Source organism: Stigmatopora argus, chromosome 23 (assembly GCF_051989625.1).
Source record: "Stigmatopora argus isolate UIUO_Sarg chromosome 23, RoL_Sarg_1.0, whole genome shotgun sequence".
NCBI classification, from domain to species: Eukaryota; Metazoa; Chordata; class Actinopteri; order Syngnathiformes; family Syngnathidae; genus Stigmatopora; species Stigmatopora argus.
In genome coordinates, this window is record NC_135409.1 from 4,765,338 (window position 1) to 4,785,604 (window position 20,267).

A 20,267-nucleotide genomic window follows, 5' to 3' on the forward strand; every position below is an offset into this window, starting at 1 on the left:
GCCCATCTCCTTCAATGGCAGCCTCTGCGTTTCCCACATTTTAACCATACGGCGAGGGGGCGGCAGATGGCGTTTCCCTTCTAACCTTCCTCTCTTACCTCCACTCCTTCCTCCTCCTCCTCCTCCTCCTCCTCCTCCTCCTCCTGTTTAGGGTTACTTTAGCGATCCCTGGAATGTGTTTGATTTCCTCATCGTAATTGGCAGCATAATAGACGTCATTCTCAGTGAGATCAACGTAAGTACTCGCCTCACCCCATCTCTCTCTCTCTCTCTCTCTCCCCCTTTCCTCCCCCTCTCCATCCTTGACTCCAAAATGGCTACTCATTTGGATCCCGCGGGCACTAACTTAGTTGACAACACGTACGTCGAGCATGCTGCTTTTCTTTGATTGGACTTTATTTTCTTTTTCTTTCGTTGTTGTGATTTCTCTTTGCTTGCCGTGTTTGTTTTCTGCTTTTTTGTTTTGGTTAATGCTATTTTTTTTTTCCTCTCATCTTTCTGTTCTTTCCATCCCCACGCAGCATTATTTTGTCGATGCATGGAACACGTTTGATGCCTTGATAGTTGTGGGTAGCTGTGTTGACATAGCGATCACTGAGGTTAACGTAAGTATAGAGCCGCTCAGTCCCCCCCCCACGCACAGCCATGCCCGTCTTGCACTCCGCCTTCAAATGATTAGGAAAGCGCCGGATTTGATCCCACGATGGCTGGTGTGGGGTAGCCACGGAATTAGCCACAGCTGCACGATGCGACGTTCAAAAACAACAATTTGCGCCGGTTAAAACGAGTTTTTAGTGCCGCACGGTGTTTCAAATACGACAAAATTTTAGAGTCACTTTTATTTTTAGCAAATTTAGCAACGTAAATATTTACCTCTAAATACCGATCACAATTATTATTATTATTATTTTTACTTTAGTGCTGAGTTCTAGTAGCAAGCATAGAACAGGGGAGTGGTTTCCGCTTGCGAGTTTCAGCGCGGATTTTCACATTTTTATGAATTTACAAAAAAAATGCAATTTTAAAAAAATCCCCCAGAAAAAATCTGCGATGTAGTGAAGCCACGATAATTGAAGCCGCGATATTCGAGGGATTACTGTACAGCTTTATCAACGGCACCCCAAAGCGCTCTTTCTATCATTTGAACTTTTCCCCCCACTTTTCCTTTTGCATGACTGGTGACAAGATGCAATTCACTGGTTTGGAGTCATCACATCTCCCAGTGTATATAAACCAAAGTTGTTCAATACTGAAAGTTCAGCGTGGTATTCTAAACAAACAGTTGTTTCTTTTCTAAACCCAGGAAGAGGCAGACACGGGGAACAATTTAATCCGCAAATGCTTTCACTCCAGGCTTCCCAAATGTATGTAAATGTATTTATGGATTCATTTATTCTCCACGTGGAGGCCTAGCGGTCAACAACGGGGCAGCATAATAATGCATGCGCCCAACACTAGTCAAATGTTCAGACTTTATTGTGTTTAGACTTGAGGAATGCTCACCGTTTAATGCGAAAAAAAATCTCTTTAGCATGCAGCCAGCGAAAGCGCAATACGACAGAACTCCACATCATTTAGTCATAGAAGGAGAATACTTTCTGCTGGCAGGACTCATTTTTCCGGGGCGCAGATCATGTAATACAGTGAAGTGGCTTCCGGGCCGGTCAAATAGACGAATATCTTGTTAAAAATCCATCTGGAAAAGTGCCGTTCTTAAGGCGGAGCACGTGGCCTAGCGTGTTGGACCCGCAACAATCCCATGGGTTTGCAAATATCCTAACAGAGGAGATGATTAGATATTGGCTTGTACCTGTAAACAAGGTGTGGGTGTGCACAAGGGTAACTCAGCGTGTTTCCCGTGCGCCGGAATGAAGTGTGTTTCGCCCCAGACGGCGATGGCCGGGCATACCAATAAGCTTCCCAAGGATGCGTGGTGGCTCCAGATCAGGGAAGAGTTTGTTTTTTTACATTTTTATATACACTGGGAGACCTGACATAAGCATCTTGGTCACCGGATTTACTTCATCGCTTGTTTTACTTTGTTTGTGCTTCTCACATTCTCATTTCTACATAGTATCGCTGTAAAGAAACACTGAATTTTTTAAGGAATAGAGCACAAATGCTTGCCCTTTGGCACCTCGTTTGTGGCATGGATTTATTAACCCAAAGATACCGTATTTTCTCTCATATAAGCCACCCCCGTGTATAAGCCGCACCCTTAAAATTGCCTTAAATTCGTCGAATTTTACAATTTCTCGCGTATAAGCCGCCCAATGATTCTCAATTTTCTGATCCATATTGGTGGTGAAAATTGGGATTACAATTGTGTTACTTTGAAGGGGAAATCTTAAGAAAAATCATCACAAGTGGTATTTCTGAGATGCTGTATGAATCAAAAGCACATTATTAGGGTCAATATCATAAGGAAATTAATATGCCTGTCTTTGTAAATGTAAAATATCAAATTATTCCATTTTAAAAAAGAAATAAGTCTATATTGATAAGAACCTGATGCTTTTCAATGACAGAAATTTAAATTTTCTTACCAGAAGTTTAAGATGTTTGGGCGGCCAAATTGCTTCCAATGTAGAAATATCTCAATTTTTTTCGATGGTTCATATTACACTTTCAAACAAGAAATAAAAAGAAAAATCAAAGCAAAATTTTGTTTTATTTTATAATCACAAATGTACAACCATTTCCTTTCAAAAAGGAAGTGACATAAGCATAACCATTACAAATGTGTTACTTTGAAGGGAAAATCTTAAGACAAATCATTGCAGGTGGAATTTCTGAGACACTGTATGAATCAAAAGCACATTATTAGGGTCAATATCATAAGGAATTAATTCATCCAGTAATGGTTGTTTTCTTACTGCAAAACAGAAAATAACCAACAAATAGTAAATGTTAATTTGCCGACATCTACTAGTGAAAACGAGTATAGCAACGCTGTAAGTCTTATGTGCATAAGCCGTACCCTTGATTCAGTCATCATTTTTTTGGTTTACAAATGCGGCTTATATGCGAGAAAATATGGTACTCCACACGTAAGTATTTAAACCGACCGCTGCATTCCAATTGGAGCCTTGCAGCAGTATCGACGGGATGGTAGATGTTTCTTTTCTACGTAAAAAAATGACCTCTGATTGCTCTCTTTGATTTGCTTTGCTATCTTGGCTTGAAGCAAAAGTATAGCGCGAGCTGATATACAAAATATGATGTCACGCCTGACAATAGCTATCGCTCATGTCATCTCACGGTTGATTTCGTCATGATGGGAGGTCCAACATTTCGGTACGAGGACGGCACAGCTTCTCTCTTTCAATGTCCTTCATGCTGTGTCCAAGTGTTGCATAAGCCTGCACTGTACACATCACAGATGGGATAGAATCTCTGTATTTTAAAGATAGCAACAAATCATTTCATACCAATTGTGTGAGCTGTAACGAGGTGGTCTCTCCATGCCTGTCAACCTCTGCCGATAACTGCCCTTATAAATGATTATTGATTCCCCTTACAAACCCCCAAAAAACCTTACAAACACCGTACGAGTACGGTGTTTGTAAGGTTTTTTGGGGGTTTGTAAGGGGAATCAATAATCATTTATAAGGGCAGTTATCGGCAGAGGTTGACAGGTATGTATCTCCACCATCGGGCAATCCCGATGTTTGGGCGTCTCGTCTTAGCTTCGGAGTTTTCCCGTGTTTTTCTGGCGCAGAAAACACGTCTTGAACGTCCTGGAACGTCAGAAAAACACACTTTGAGCGTCAACTGGCGCGTCATGGTTCCATCTGGCTGGAAGATAAACAAATATCTCCAGAGGTGGGCCCTCCATCCATCCATCCATCCATCCATCCATCAGCATACCCATAAAGCCACAGGGGCGCCTGCACATAAATGTAGCAAGGACCTCACCAATTCCTTCCCCTCCCCCCTTCTCTCCACACGGTGCCAGGGCCATTCTTCATTATTTCAGCCCCGCAGCCTTAAACAGACTTTCCAATATCCTGCACTGCCGACATGCTTCAATTTAACCTGATGCCGGCTGTCTATACGCTGTAATATCTTGGGAATTGTCTATTTCTGACCCGGATAAAAAGATGCCCCCCCTTCCATTTTTTTTTTTTTTAATATATCCATACATTTCGTTTTTTTTTTCTTTCTAAAAAAACTCCTTGGCCGTCATTAACGACATTGCAATCCGCTATATGCATTTATTTTTTTTCCATTCTTGTAGCCCCTAACCTAAAAACAAAGTACATAAATAGTAATTGTCAATGAGAAAAAATCCTTGTACAAATCCCCAGTCACCCACCCCCCACCCCCCAAATAAGCTGCTCTGTTGCTGATCTTTGTTACCTTTCCTTAAAGCCAGCTGACTCCTCGTCTTCCTCCTCTTCCTCCTCTCACCCCCACGTGGTAAGACCAATGGTATGCTCCGACGGTAACCTCGCCTACCACCACCCTCAGCATGACCCCCGGCGCCATCACCGCCGCCGTGTGTGTCCCTCCCCAGCGTCAACCCCCCCCCTCGCTTCCATTTTTAGGTGTCATGTCCAGTGCAACCCATCACGATGACACTTTTCGACCAATCACCTGTCAAACTGTTCGCTTCATCCCATGAGCTTCCCGTCCATGCTCGTTTGAAGCAATTTCGCCGCGTTCGGGTATTTGTAACCTCACCGCGTCGGAAGAACGCCTTTTCCCGCGGGTTGTCATTTCCACCCCCCCCCCCAACGAATACCCTCACTCGAGGCGTTTGGAGAATGGCAATCTCCCCAAAGCGGAACGTTTGGCGACAAACAAATTCTTGCTGACTTTTTCTCATTTTGCCGTACTTTTTCCTTATTTTGCGATACCAGAAAGCACTGTACGTCACATCTAAATTTTGCGGCCCGAGACGGAACAGTGGCATAAATAAATCAAAGCGTATTAGAAAAGCATAAAGCATTGGGCGAGGTGGCTGAATATTTTATCATCGACTGCTGGGACACAAAAGAAAGCTGCCGCTGAAATCTGGTCCGCTGCCAAATTTCCGTCCCAAAAATAGCTGGCGAGGCGAGCGCGTCAGTCACGGGAGGGTTTGATGGTAAAAGCAAACCGCCGGAAAAGGGTGAAAATGAGATTTGCCAAGCGTGGTGATAGAAATTTATTCCAGGAGATAAAATATCTTAATCCACGTGAAACTCCCCAGTTGTTTCCTCCCTCCAAAAGTGATTTATTGGAACCCCGATCAGCCCGAGATTTCCGATGCTTCTTAATTGTTTCCCTGGATTTACGGACAAGCTTACCGTGGACGTAATCTCCACGTTCCCGTCTAAACCCCCCCGCCCCGTTGGAATCTGGTCTGCCGCGTAGTCTCTCAATCCGTTCGCCTATGTGTATAAACTGCACCCTTAAAATAGCCTTAAAATCGTTGAATTTTACAATTCCTCGCGTATAAGCCGCCCCCGATTCCCAAATTTCACCTCCATATTCATGGTTTTAATAGGGAGTACAAATGTGTTACAGTGGTACCTCGACATACGAGTGCCTCGACATACGAGCAATTTGAGATACGAGTAAAGTTTCGGGCAAATATTTATCTTAAGATACGAGACAAATTTTGATATACGAGCAGACAGCGGACGCAAGAGGCTGCTCATAAGAACATCATGGGCACTGTCTTTCTCGTCGCAACTCCCTCGTGTAATGTCTCTGTGGTCGCAACTCCCTCGTGTAATGTCTCTACGAGCACTGGGCGGAGCGCTGCAGTGGTTTTTTTTTCCCGTTAGTCAGTGTGAATGGCGTATATACTACTTCTCGTTGGCAAGTGGTCGTGCGTTATCCTATTGTGAGGACATTTGTGTGCATCATTTTCGGAATATTTTGAAGGGAATACAAAAGCAAACGACCCTAAATAGGTTGCATCAGAAAGTCAGGGTGGAGGCGGGGCAAATAGAGCCAACCCGGGAGAGGAAAGGTATCAAAATTTAAAACAAAATTAGAATTAAGTTTACTGTAAGGTTAGATTACATTTATTTTTGAGTGTCTGCATCGTAATTCAAGTTCATTTAAATTTGATTATGTTATGTTACGAACGTGTTGCCCTGCAAAAAGGGGACAGAGAGGGGGGGAGACTTTTTGCACGGCAACACGCTCGTAACATAACATAAACAAATTTAAATGAACTTGGATTACGATGCAGACGCACTCAAAAATAATTTTAATCTAACCTTGCACTAAACTTAATTCTAATTTTGTTTTAAATTTTGATGCCTTTCTTCTCCAAGGTTGGCTCTATTTGCCCCGCCTCCACCCTGACTTCCAGATGCAACCTATCGAGGGTTGTTTGCTTTTGTCTTCCCTTCAAAATATTCCCAAAATGATGCACACAAATGTCCTCACAATAGGATAACGCACAAACACTTGCCAACGAGAGGTAGTATACTCCTCTCGTATTATCGATCAAGCTCCTCCTCCATTCGCACTGACTAACTGGAAAAAAAAAACACTGAAAAAAATGCAACGCTCCGCCGAGTGCTCGTAGAGACATTACACGAGGGAGTTGTGACCAGAAAGACAGTGCCCATGATGTTCTTATGAGCAGCCTCTCGCGTCCGCTGAATGCTCGTATATCAAAATTTGTCTCGTATCTCAAGATAAATATTGGCTCGAAATTTTACTCGTATCTCAAATTGCTCGAATGTCAACGCTGTAAGTCTTGTGCGCATATAAGCAGTACCCTTGATTCAGTCATCATTCTTTTGAGTTACAAATACGGCTTATACGCGAGAAAATGTGGTAATTGTGGCCAACAATGTCCAAAAAGGGGCTGCAGAACTCCGAGGAGAGCGCCCGCATCTCCATCACCTTCTTCCGGCTCTTCCGCGTCATGCGCTTGGTCAAGCTGCTCTCCCGCGGGGAAGGGATCCGGACGCTACTGTGGACCTTCATCAAGTCCTTCCAGGTAACGACGGAACCAAAAACCAAAGCAAATGGCGTGGGCGTCATTTTTGGGAGAAATGAAGAGTCATCCGTCCATTTCTGTCTGCAGGCTCTACCTTACGTGGCGCTGCTCATCGTGATGCTCTTCTTCATCTACGCCGTCATTGGCATGCAGGTAAAGCGCCTCCCCGCGAGGCTTAATTGTCCAAAGAAAACTGACATGTTGCGCTCCCGTGCAGATGTTTGGCAAGATAGCGTTGCGAGACTACACGCAGATCAACAGGAACAACAATTTCCAGACCTTCCCCCAGGCGGTCTTGCTGCTTTTCAGGTGAGGAACATTTCGAGGCTTCCAAGACTGGCCGACTTTTGGAATTGTTGTCTGATTCCACCCACGTTTGGGAGTTAAATCAAAGTTTGTGGAGTCAGTGGGAGTGTCAAATGTGGACTTAGAGGGGGACTGTCAAACTGTTTGTTTGGTTCACGGGCCACATTCACGCTAACGAGATCTTGTGGGCCGGACCGCTTTATTTTTGGCCCAAAATGTTAACTTATTTGCCGACATGAATGGCACTAGGTTTCTATCATTGTCAATAGCAGGCAATGAGTCACTTCTTTTGTTTTAACTTCCATTTTAGGGTGGTTTACAGATGACTTCCGATAAATATGGAACCGTTTTCTATTGATTTTGTCGTACTCTATGGCAGGGGTAGGGATCCTATGGCTCAGGAGCCACATGTGGCTCTTTTGATGGGTGCATCTGGTTCTCCGCTAATCTGTGAGCTAAAATATGGAAACCGCTGGTGACAGAGCTGAGATACAGTTTTTTTATTTGCATTAGACTCTTCTGGAATGCATACTCTCATTGATTAGCAATTGCATAAGAATGTTGTCAATGTTGTTTTTTCCACTTTAAAAGTGGTGAAATTACTAAAAATAAAGGTACCCATTTACATGTTTTTTGACTTATAAATTCAGAGTATGGCTCTCAAAGGAGTAACATTAGAAAATATGAATTGTTTATGGCTCTCTTCGTCAAAAAGGTTCCCGACCCCTCCTATGGGATGTTTTTGGTTCGTTCGTCGGTTTTGGGGCATTTTAAGGTTCCTTATTAACTCATTGGCCTCCATTAAAGGGACCATTTTGGCGGCAAGGGGGGCAATGAACGAATAGGAAATGAAGCAAAGTGCACTTGAACACACAACTCACAAACATCTAGTTTTGCGGCGCCCTTTGTCGAAAAAATGAACGCATTTAATTCTGTACGTGCATTAGGAACGGACCCCCTAGCGGGCCACTTTTGGCCCGCGGGCCACACGTTTGACACTGCCGGATTAGAGGAATTCCAGATAGACGAGAGGTTGTGTTTTCTGATTTCTCCAAGATGTGCGACGGGCGAGGCTTGGCAGGAGATCATGCTGGCGTGCTCGCCCAACCGTCCGTGCGAGAAAGGATCCACCAATGAGAACATCACCATCCACGAAGACTGCGGGAGCCAGTTTGCAATCATATACTTTGTCAGCTTCTACATGCTCTGTGCCTTTCTGGTCGGCGAATGGCTTCGGGGGGGGGGGGGGATTTCAAGGAATCGGACCGGCGCGTCACATTTTCTCTCCCGCAGATCATCAATCTGTTCGTGGCCGTCATCATGGACAACTTTGACTACCTGACTCGGGATTGGTCCATCCTGGGGCCGCACCATCTCGACGAGTTCAAGAGGATCTGGGCAGAGTACGACCCGGAAGCAAAGTGAGTTTGGCGTTTTGTTCTTACCTTCTCGCTTTTTAAAAAAGATTTCTATACAGTAATAAATACCTTGACATATGAGTGTCTTAATACAGACGCTCCCCTACTTACGAACGAGTTAGGTTCCGAGCGATTGTTCATAAGTTGAATTTGTTTGTAAGTTGATTCAGTGCTATATTTTGTATTATAATTTATGTTTAAGGCCTATACAAGTATATTGAAGGTTTATATAAGTGCATTTGTATGTTTAAGGCTTGTATAAGTAACACGCATTGGTTTGTACTGAAAAAACATTTAATAAAATGGAGAGAATACATACAGTACATATACATACATTAGAGAGAGAGAGATTTACTAGAAACAGGCCGAAAGAAGGTATCTAATGACGATTGCAGTTTTCTTTTTTCATCATAAATGATGCGGTAGCACTGTACGTGCGACTCGTACGGTGTTTGTAAGGTTTTTTGGGGGTTTGTAAGGGGAATCATAATCATTTATAAGGGCAGTTATCGGCAGAGGTTGACAGGTATGAATATCCTATCATCATTTTTTGGGCCGAAAAAAGCGGCTTATATACGAGTAAAATAGGGTAGTTATTTTATATGGGAAAAATTGATTTGAGATACGAGTGAATTGACATACAAGCTCGGTCCTGGAACGCATTAAGCTTGTATCTCAAAATATTATCGGATTCTACTCCTTTGCCTGGAGACCATGGGCACGCCAGTCATGCTGTCTTTTTTTTGGATTCCAGGGGGAGGATAAAACATCTGGATGTGGTGACGCTGCTCCGAAGAATCCAACCTCCACTCGGCTTCGGCAAACTTTGTCCTCACCGGGTCGCCTGCAAGGTGAGCTACCGCCACTCCGGTCTGGTGAGCCTGACGCGTGGGCGGCAACTTTTAGCACGGCGTTTGTGTGCGTAGCGTCTGGTATCCATGAACATGCCCCTGAACAGTGACGGGACCGTCATGTTCAACGCCACGCTGTTTGCGCTGGTCAGAACGGCGCTGAGGATCAAGACGGAAGGTGAAGCGCACTCGAATGAAAGCACGCCAACCCTTTCACCTCCTAATTTTCTAACCCCATTTGTCCGCCTTTAGGCAACTTGGAGCAGGCCAACGAGGAACTGAGGGCAATCGTGAAGAAGATCTGGAAGAGAACCAGCATGAAACTTTTGGATCAAGTGGTGCCCCCCGCCGGTGGTGCGTATTCTGCGATGGCCGACCAAGTCAAAATGTCTTGACTCGCTCGGTTTCCCCCCTCAGACGACGAGGTGACGGTTGGAAAGTTCTACGCCACCTTCCTCATTCAGGAGTATTTCCGCAAGTTCAAGAAGAGGAAAGAACAAGGGCTGGTGGCCAAAGTGCCCCCCAAAACCGCCCTCTCTCTGCAGGTACTGACGCCGCCGTCAAACTTAATTTCCGCGTCAACGAGCCGCCATTTTCACACGCGTTCAGGCGGGTCTGCGGACGTTGCACGACATCGGTCCCGAGATTAGGCGGGCCATTTCGGGAGACTTGACGGTGGAGGAGGAACTGGACAAAGACCCGAAGGAACCGATGTCGGCCGCCTCGGAGGACGACATCTTCAGGGTAAAGGTCGGCCGCGCGGTACCAGCACTTTGCTAACCTGTATGTACAGATAATATTTTTTCCAGTCATACGTTAAGTTTGGATCACCGCATTTACTCGCATATAAGCCGCACCCTTAAAATTGCCTTAAAATCGTTGAATTTTACAATTTCTCTCGTATAAGCCGCCCCCTGATTCACAATTTTCACCTCCATGTTCATGGTTTTAATAGGGAGTACAAATGTGTTACTTTGAAGGGAAAATCTTCAGAAAAATTATCGCACGTGGTATTTCTGCGATACTGTATGAATCAAAAGCACATTATTAGGGTCAATATCATAATTAATCTCAACTATATATTTAGCTAATATGCAATTTCAACTGACTGGTCGCCGGAAGCAACAAAATAAGAGTTCATTTGTTGGATACTGAAAACTACTTTGCCTTTTACTTTTTTACTTCCAGTCACAGCTTGTTTGAATTAGCATATTGGCAAAATATTTAGTTGAGAGATTTAGGATTCAGATTTATTTTGAATTAATATTTAGATATAACATTCAGATCTAGGATTTAAATGTACGGTTTACAGTTGACATATACAATTTAGATTTGGCACTAATTACCGTAATTTCTCGCATTTCTCGTTATCTGTAACGGGCCGTATATGGCCCGCGGGCCGAGGTTGGAAAACATGTACACACACGATCCGGGTGCGGGGCGAGCGCGCAAATCCCGTTTCGGCGAAACGTCAGTTCGGCGAAACGTCAGTTCGGCGAACTGTCTGTCGGCCAAACGTCCGTCAGCATAAACGTCTTTCAGGCGAATCGTCCGGTCACGCTTGCGTTATGGCGTTTCGTCCTTGTCACCTTGCAGTTTCATGCATGTTGTCTTTTTATGCACATATAAGCCATACCCTTGATTCAGTCATCATTTTTTGTCCAACAACTGCGGCTTACATGCGAGTAAATACGGTCGTTTTAATCCTTAGCTCAGCTATGACACATCCCAAAACCAAGCCGTGTTTTTTCCATCCTCGGCCAGTCACGGTAAACCCGACTCCGCCATTAACGGGTCTTCCTCCTCGGCAGCGCTCCGGCGGTTTGTTCGGCAACCACGTCAACTACTACGGCCAGAGCGACGGCCGCGCCTCCTTCCCGCAGTCGTTCACCAGCCAGCGTCCATTACACCTCAGCCAGAAGGGCTCGCCGTGCGAAGGCGACAGTCCGTCCCACGAGAAGCTGGTGGACTCGGCCACCTTCACGCCGTCCTCGTACTCCTCGTCGGGCTCCAACGCCAACATCAACAACGCCAACAACACCGGCGTGGCTGGCGTGGCCCTGCCAGGCTGCCGCCGCTTCCCCATCCCGTCCGTCAGCACGGTGGACGGCCGCGCGGGACAGCCGCTCACGCCCGTCCTGCTGCCCAGATCGGCCTGGTGCTTCCCGCCCAAGAGGTGAGTGTGCACTCGAAGGACAAAAATGGTCTTCTTGTCCTCTTTACCCAAACTTTGCACTCCTCTCTCCTCCTTTTTCTTGGGCTTAACGGCAAGCAGGACGTGTTTTTTTGACAACCTCATTCGGTACGTGGCCAGGGCGCAGTGCGTGTTTGCCGACATTCGCTCCGAGAGGTTCTCATCCGACGAAAAGGCGAGGATGAGAACACGCTATAGCTCCGCTTCACGGCAGGGGTCACCCACTCCGGTCCTCGGGGGCACCTTTCGGTCTGGTTTTAATTGATTTGAATTTAATTAAATACTTTTATTTTCATTATACAAGCATAATGAGATTTAAAGCTTTCACCACATAGTGCACAAATAACAACAACAGACAAATAAATAATCAACAAATAAGTACCGTATTTTCTGGACTATAAATCGCACCTGAGTATAAGCTTCACCAGCCAATTATAATTAAGAAGGAAAAAAAACATATATAAGTCGCACTGGACTAAGTCGTATTTTTGTGCGAAATTTTATTTGATAAAATCCAACACCAAAAACATACATGTCATCTTGAAAGGCAATTTAAAATTAAAATAAAATAGAGAATAAGTGTCCGGTATACTAACGTTACATGACTGAAATGCCTGGTAATGTCGGTAACGACGTAACATATTAACATACCTGTCAACCTCTGCCGATAACTGCCCTTATAAATGATTATGATTCCCCTTACAAACCCCCAAAAAACCTTACAAACACCGTACGACTCTTTTTTGCACGGCAACGCGCTCGTAACATAACATAAACAAATTTAAATGAACTTGGATTACGATGCAGACACTCAAAAATAAGTTTAATCTAACCTTACACTAAACTTAATTCTAATTTTGGTTTAAAATGTGATACCTTTCTTCTCCCGTGTTGGCTCTATTTGCCCCGCCTCCACCCTGACTTTCAGATGCAACATATCGAGGGTTGTTTGCTTTTGTATTCCCTCGGATGGCACTCGTATGTTGAGGTACCACTGTACAATGCTCTCTTCACTTCTAAGGCACCGGGATACGTAGAGGCTGGACAGGGTGGGCAGGGGGCAGTTGATGAAGATGGATAAAGACTGGATAGGGAGGGGCCCCTGGAGGACGGGAGTTGGTGACCACCGCGCTCCGCTATGCACTCTCGCGTCACTCCGCTAGCAACGGAGCTGACTCGCTGCCGCTGATGGCGAGTTTGGTGGTGCCGCACCAAATCTTTCCCATCTAAGGCTTGTTTTATGATTTGTCAATTCCGCTTCTGGGTTGGATTTGGCGAAACATCTCTTAAATGCAGTTCTCACCCAAAGCTTTTGTTCAGCGCCGGTATCGGTGGGTCGCGGCTAACGGCGAACCCCTTAATGCTTCGCCCCTTCTTTTGCTGGTCTTTGCCTGCGCTTCTTGGGCTTATGAATGGCACGCGCCGGTGCTCACCATCCGCTTTTGCGGTCCGACCCGCAGCTCCGACTCGAGCGACAGCCACCTGCCCATCATCCGTCGAGGCCAAGGGTCCACGGAGGAGACGTACGACGAGAGCTACGCCGACGAGAGGGAGTTGGGCGAGGACGAGCGCTCGCTCTCGTCCGACATGTACGACCCGCGTCGACGGGGTCGGCGACCGCGACGCCGGCTCGGTTCTCACGCCGTTTTTTTTCCCCCCGCATTCAGGCTGGTGTACCGCGACGACACTTGCAAGCAGTTGACTCCCATGGAGGAAGGAGAGGACGATGAGGAGACGACGGGAGGCGGAGACTGGCAGTCTCCCAAAAGAGTCTTCCTCTGTCCCACCTCTTTGGGTACGACCTCGTCGCGTTCGTTCCTCGCCGTTTCGCGCTCCCGTTTACCTTTGAATGGCGCGTCGTCAGGGCGGAGAGCGTCTTTCCATTTAGAGTGCCTGAGGAGGCAATCGAGGCCGGACGTCTTGCAGAAGACGGCCGTGCCGCTGCACCTGGTCCATCATCAGGTACGAGTTGCCGCGTTGGCTCGGCTTTGAGACGCTTTCCCACCGCCTCTATCTCATTTCCCCCCGCCAGGCGCTGGCGGTGGCCGGGCTGAGTCCGTTGATGAGGAGGAGCCACTCGCCAACCCTCTTCAGTCGACTGTGTGCCACGCCCCCCGGCAGTCCCAAGGGTACGACGCCCGGTCGTCGCGCCGATGTCGCCGCCGAGCTGAAAGTTTTTCTCTCGGCGCAGGTCGAGGCGGGGACGCCTCGTACGCGCGGGTACCCTCGCTGAGATTAGAGGGCTCCAACTCCCATGAAAAGCTCAACAGCAGTTTGCCCTCGGTCAACTGCGGGTCCTGGTGAGACCCGAGACCCGGCGCCCGGAGGGAGGCCCGTGCGCGCGATAAACCCAAGTGTGCGCCCCGCAGGTACGGCGAGAGTAACGGAAACAGTCGGGTGCCCGGTCCGAACCCCGGCTGCGGAGCCCCCACGACCGATCGGAGAGCACCGCGGCCCGTGTCGCTGACGGTGCCTTCTCTGCTCTGTCGCGACTCCGCCGCGTCATCTCACGGCAGCGCGGGAAGCCTGGTGGAGGCGGTAAGTGTGTCCCGGGACGGGCTCCGGCGCTCCGGCCGGGATCCGACTCCGCTCCGTGGGCTTTCCAGGTTCTAATATCCGAAGGCCTGGGTCAGTTTGCGCGAGACCCTTCCTTCGTGGAGGCCACCAAGGCCGAGCTGGCCGACGCCTGCGACATGACCGTCGAAGAGATGGAGCACGCGGCGAGCGACATCCTCAACGGGAACGCGGCCGGCGTGCGGGAGCCCCGCGACGGCGACCTCCCGCCCTTCCGGAGGGACCGAAGGACGGACGAGGGCGGAGAAACCGGCGGGAGCAGAGGCTCCGTCCACGGGCCGTCCTCCGAAGAAGAACGGCGGGAGCTGCTTGCGGGGGCTCGGGGACGGAGGGAGGACGAGGTGGAGGACGAGGGGGAGGAGGAGGAGGAAGAGGAGAAAGGACGCCACAGGAGCCCCGTGGTAACGGGAGGAGCGCGGCAGAGGACCCGCGTGCCGCCCGAGGACGAAGACATGGAGTGCGTGACCAGTTTGTAGGACCTGGGATTGACGTCCATGTTAGTCCCCGCCCCCTTTCACACACACAGAAGAAACGGCCCGGAAGGACGGCGGCCGCCACGCCACAAATGCTTTGTACGTCTGAATGTTTGTAGTAAACTATATCACACTATACTCTATATTATCAGAGTGTGCGCTTGTGTCCGTCCCCCCCCTCTTCGTACACACTTTTGTGTGAGAGTGCGTGTCTCTAAAGTGCCTCACCGTTTTCTCACGTCCTCAAAAGTTCGCGGGGATGCCGCACGCCAAGATGGAGCTCCTCCTCCTAACTCCTCGTTTTGCTCGGGGTGAAGCGCTGTATCATCGGGGGGAAAACGGGGGAATGGTGTCCTCCTCTTCCAAAGGAACACCCCCCCAAGGACACAAAATGGCAGACGGATTAGCCGTTCGGCTCCACCTGGCTTTCTTTGCGCCAACGGGAAAGCAGAGATGCGGGCGGCCATTTTTTTTTCTTCTTTTGGCCTCATACCTCGTCGTCTGCCTCCTTCCTCTGCCATGTTTTTTTTGGAGGGGGCGAGGAGTTAAAACGATACGACTCTGTCTCCAAAGCGGCCGGCCATTTTGGTTCTTTTTTTTGGTTTGACCTCGATTCTTTTGCACAATCGGGGCGCCGCTCTTTCCTGATGTACTTTTTAGGAGAATTTGAAGTGGTCTCGAGCAAACCGAGCGGGGCGCAGACTTTTATTTTGGGGGTGCGTGTCTCGGTCGATCGTGTGCGTGAAGAGGGGCTCTTTCTCTCGATCCGTATGCACCTTTTACAGATTGTATCTATTTATTTATTTATTTTTTCCCAGACGAGAGAAGCGAGCGTTTGCGTGTCTTTTGACCTACCGTAGGTACTCTTCAGAGGAAAAGCCGATTTTTAAGCCTAGGACGTAATTTAAGGTAGCATTGTGTGTGTATGTGTGTGTGTGTGTGTGTGTGTGCGTGTGTGTGTGGTAATGGGCCTCTTTGTGATAGGGTTACCACAGACAGGCATGCTTCCAAAGTTTTATTAGCTGCAAGGACGCAAAGAAGTCTTTTTCGTTATGAGTCATCACCCATTTTATTTTTTTTGTTGTGAGGTGAACAGGTTTTTTTTCTTGGTTATTTGTACTAAAAAACTGATAACAAAACTTGCCATTGCAACCGTGACACACTGTTATCATTAATGTATACGTCATCGGAATTCTTAGGGCTGTGTTAAAAGATGCTGCAAGAATTTTGAATTAAGTTTGAAGGAGTTTTTAATCTCAAATTGACATTTGTAGCAAAAAAAAAGGTTTGGAAATGAAGGGTGTCATTTTGAGTTTCTTTAAACATTAGGAGCGCATAGGAGGTGTGGCTAAAGTGGTTATGGTGAAAAAGATGATGATATGAATTTGATAATAGTGTCTCAGCGGGTACGTTGGCCCGAAATCTTGCGCTGTGACTCACCGTTGCCTCTAGAGGAGAAAAACGGTTGACCCCGGAAACAAAGATCCCATTTGACATACCGTATTTACTCGCATATAAGCCGTATTTGTCGGACCAAAAAAAAAAATGATGACTGAATCGTGGGTACGGCTTATATGCGCATAAAAAGACAAACTGCACAAACCTGGAAGGTGACAAAGATGGAACGCGATAACGCAAGACAATGCGGTCATTTATTTCAAAATAGAGAAAGGATAAACAGATTAAGCGTTAGCGTAACAGTGTTCGTTGACAGTGCATGGCATTCTTCCCCACGAACACATTACAGTCAACTTTTAGACAAACATTGAAAACTCCAACTCTAACTACAACTACAGGACCCCAAGCTGTCCGTCTAACGGCATAACATGAAATTGTACGGACTCTAAGCTGCCCACTTAGGTGCCTGAACGAAAATAAACTATACGTACTAACCTGCTTTTTGATGAAAACACAACGGAAAACATAGGAAATTTGTAACATTGTCATTTCTGTCCTTAAAAAGCATCAAGACCTATTTCTTTTTTCAAATTTACTAATGTGATATTTTGCATTTACAAAGACAGGCATATTAAATTCCTTATGATATTGACCCTAATAATGTGCTTTTGATTCATACAGTATCTCAGAAATACCCCGTGCGATGATTTTTCTTAAGATTTGCCCTTCAAAGTAACACATTTGTACTCCCTATTAAAACCATGAATATGGAGGTGAAAATTGTGACTCGGGGGGCGGCTTATATGCGAGTAAATACGGTATTTCTCATAGAATATTAGAAAAAGATGGATGCAGTATTGAGTGCCACTTCAAGATCACATGAAACCTGTGAGGAACACTTGTGAAATGAGTATTATGCAAACTCAACATGAATGTGACACTAGCGTTTTTCATCCCATTTGTTCGTTTTGCAGCTTCTTTTGAGCGAAGAAAGTCCGTTTTGCATTCAAAAGACGTTTTGAACAGATCAAGTCGATCGTTCCCCGCATTTGACCTTGAGTGACCCTGTCCAGCGACGGCAAGATATGCAATAACTGTCAGCTGAGGTTTATCGTTCGATTTTTTGTTTGTTTTTGTTTTTGTTTTGTTTCCAAGCCAGAGAAATCTAACATACTTGAAATCAGGTGAAATGCAGTGTAGTATATTGCAGACATGTTGTAACTTTTTGCGTTTTTTTTCCCTTGTTGGAGCCTGATGAGGGTTTGATGTGTTTCTCTGCTTGATTGTCAGTGCAGCTGCTTTAAGGCTAGTGTACATAACGGATATTATATGATTTTGCGTATCTTGAAGAGGACGGCGGCTTTTTAAGGGCTCATTTAAAGCCCCCTCCCTTGCGTATATTTAAAAAAAAAAAGGGAAGTGATTTATTGATTCTCAGATTGGTGAGAGGTTTTTTTTCTTTCTGGGCGAAATAAGATGCATGATTGTCCACAAACTCCTTTACTGCCATTGACGTGGACAGGCGTCCGGTCAAAACGGATTGGGCGTCAATATCCGTCAATGACAGCCTTCGTCCACACCCAAAACCTAAGCAATGTATATTTTTATACACTATATCGGATTGATAAATAGATATATATATAATCAAGAGAATGTTAAAGAATTTGGGTCGGAGAATGTATTGGTGGCTTTTTTTTGGAATGTCCCCATTTGCAATTTATTTTCCACACCAGAGAAATATTGTATTTACTGAGGGGTGATCAACTATAAGAGTCATTTGATCCATTTTTGTGCACGTGCTGGTAATTCTCATGTTTTGTAGCAACTGGTCGGGTCCAGGTCCTGGAGAAGCAAAGCAGCCCCAGATTTGACTTGTGTTTAAGGCTAAGGAATGGACGGGATGAACTTTTTTTTTTGCATATTTGTCTCGGGTATGGCCTCCAACCATTTTAAGCCCAGAATAAGAAGCGGGTGTACAGATATTTCGGGGGGAGACGGTGGGAAAGTATATTCTAGAAGGCTAGTTTCGATAGCAACTTTATTCTATTTTAGATACGAAATGGACAAATACTATTTGCGTCAAAGAAAAGCGGACAGTGCAATGATTGGATGGCCTTGAGTTCATTTTCCCTGATAAGTTTCCTTTTGTTTTGTCAACGACGTTTGACAACGCATGTGCGGGATTGCGAAGGGGGGAAAAAAATGTGACCAAAGCTCATGTATCGAAATCAAAGTATTAAAAGTGAATCCAGATTATCAGAAGTGTTGAAGTTGTTTTGTAGCAACGGAGGCTTTTCTTATTACTACTATTTGTTCAGTGTAGATGAAAATCAACTTCTTGGAGTCGAAAAATAGGAATCCAGACACACCAAGTCACCTTTTTAGTATTTGTGTGTGCGTGGGTGCGAGTGTGTATTTGTGTGCAGCTTTAATGAGCCTTTACTGACGGGAACGTTCAATTATTATTATTATTTGTTTGCGTGGGGGGGTTTATTCCAATCCTGGCAGAGGGCTCGTGCGTGTTTTTCCGTTTTCAGGCTAAACGGAGCCCTGTTCGCCACTCTGACCTCGCGTCAAGTGTTTTTAAACCCTCACGCATGGTAGTTTTTGTCTTCTTTGCAGCTGGGGATGGATTATCCAGAGTCACAGATAAGAGAGCGCGTTTGACGGGTGGCCGTGCGGTAACAACACGAGCCACACCCCTGCGCGAGGGCTTCTCATTGGCCGGTATCACTCGGTCACCTCGGTTATGCCCGCGCCATCTCAGCATTGTCTTTTTGGGTTGGGCCATTTCCTTTTAGGCTTTAGGAAAGGGAAAGAATGAAATGGGAATATTAATTCAATCACTTTTTCTACTCCTCTTTTCCAAAAAAAAGGGACACTGAAAAAACACCAGAAAAAAAGTCGATTTGTAAATAAGTCGTGTACAGTTTGTATCTGTAAGTCGTCAGTCTGTCATTGGTGACAGAGTCTGTCTTGCTTATAACGCACGCTAACAGTAAATAAGAAAAAAGTATATTTAGACTGTATGGTCCCTTGAAAGCAAGTTTTAAATTAATATCTGATGTATATTCCTGTAACATTGCATTTTTATCGGAGGAATGGTGTTATTAAAAAATTGCAAATAAATTGCATTTCCTACAGTGGTCTTTTATGATTTCATTTTTTTATTGTTCAATTGTACTGACGTCAAATTCTTTTGAATTTTTTGAAGTCTATATTTTGACAGATCTTTCCTGTTTTTGCAACAACTGCGAGGACTTTCCCAAGATTAGCCACACGAGGGCGACGTGGAGAGGTAAGTTTCCTCAACGTGAACCTTGCTCAAACGGAGTTGTTTACATAACTTACATGTTTTGTCAAAAATTTTTAGACGACCAAAGGTGAGATTTCGTAAGATATTAAATGTTTTATTATTCCTCGTTACTATGTAACATCTCGGTTTTACATCCAGTGAATGAGTTTAGCTTCACTGTAGTGGCTCCATTTCACTCTTTATTTATTATATTAATTCAAAACTACACCCGGAAGTTAAGATTAATCCTTCCTCAAAGGTTGCGTCATATCACCATGTATACATAGTAATTTTTTAAATAGAAAAAAAGACAATGCTTTTATTTGTTTAAAATATGACAATATATAGTCAGACTTTTTTTCTAAAAAGAAAAAAAGCCATGTATAATTTCATGTTTTTGTTGAGGTTTGGTTGTTGGTTGGGCGTTTTTTTCCGCGTGATTACGAATGTGTTTCACCTGCTGTGTCTTTCCGGTGCTCCATCTGTCGCGTGAGCCAGGTTAGTGCAATTTTCTTGCATATCTATCTAATTTTCTTCTATGTATCAGTCATATCTATGCATTTCAAGTATTTTGTCTGCTTTTCGTCGGTGTGCGTCTCCCATTTAGTTTGGTTGCCTTGTGTAAGGTTTAGTTTTCCCAGTGTTTGTTTTCTTTTGTAGACTTTACATCAGGGGTAGGGAACCTATGGCTCGGGAGCCATATGTGGCTCTTCTGATGGGTGCATGTGGCTCTTCGCTAACCTGTGAGGTAAAATATGTATTTAAACCGCTGGTGACAGAGCCGAGTCCCGAATGGACCAATAGGA

General features: G+C 45.6%; 1 protein-coding gene across 3 annotated transcripts in view; it reads left to right on the top strand.

Annotated features, from left to right (window-relative positions):
* The window catches only part of cacna1c (calcium channel, voltage-dependent, L type, alpha 1C subunit), a 107,455-nt gene extending 88,141 nt beyond the window's left edge, over positions 1–19,314 (top strand). Inside the window, exons 31-51 of one of the 3 annotated variants that reach the window (XM_077593945.1) lie at positions 152–235; positions 4,375–4,434; positions 6,815–6,952; positions 7,040–7,105; positions 7,170–7,261; positions 8,315–8,477; positions 8,552–8,679; positions 9,431–9,527; positions 9,603–9,705; positions 9,780–9,881; positions 9,945–10,072; positions 10,137–10,271; positions 11,339–11,703; positions 11,803–11,829; positions 13,182–13,310; positions 13,389–13,516; positions 13,586–13,683; positions 13,754–13,850; positions 13,913–14,021; positions 14,091–14,259; positions 14,328–19,314. In XM_077593945.1, the coding sequence (XP_077450071.1) occupies positions 152–235; positions 4,375–4,434; positions 6,815–6,952; positions 7,040–7,105; positions 7,170–7,261; positions 8,315–8,477; positions 8,552–8,679; positions 9,431–9,527; positions 9,603–9,705; positions 9,780–9,881; positions 9,945–10,072; positions 10,137–10,271; positions 11,339–11,703; positions 11,803–11,829; positions 13,182–13,310; positions 13,389–13,516; positions 13,586–13,683; positions 13,754–13,850; positions 13,913–14,021; positions 14,091–14,259; positions 14,328–14,771 (2,862 nt within the window). In that variant the 3' untranslated portion in view covers positions 14,772–19,314. Of the gene's footprint in view, positions 1–151; positions 236–4,374; positions 4,435–6,814; positions 6,953–7,039; positions 7,106–7,169; positions 7,262–8,314; positions 8,478–8,551; positions 8,680–9,430; positions 9,528–9,602; positions 9,706–9,779; positions 9,882–9,944; positions 10,073–10,136; positions 10,272–11,338; positions 11,704–11,802; positions 11,830–13,181; positions 13,311–13,388; positions 13,684–13,753; positions 13,851–13,912; positions 14,022–14,090; positions 14,260–14,327 lie in introns of all 3 variants that reach the window. The other 2 variants (XM_077593943.1, XM_077593944.1) reach the window with 2 other exon arrangements.
* Positions 19,315–20,267: the final 953 nt, after the last annotated feature.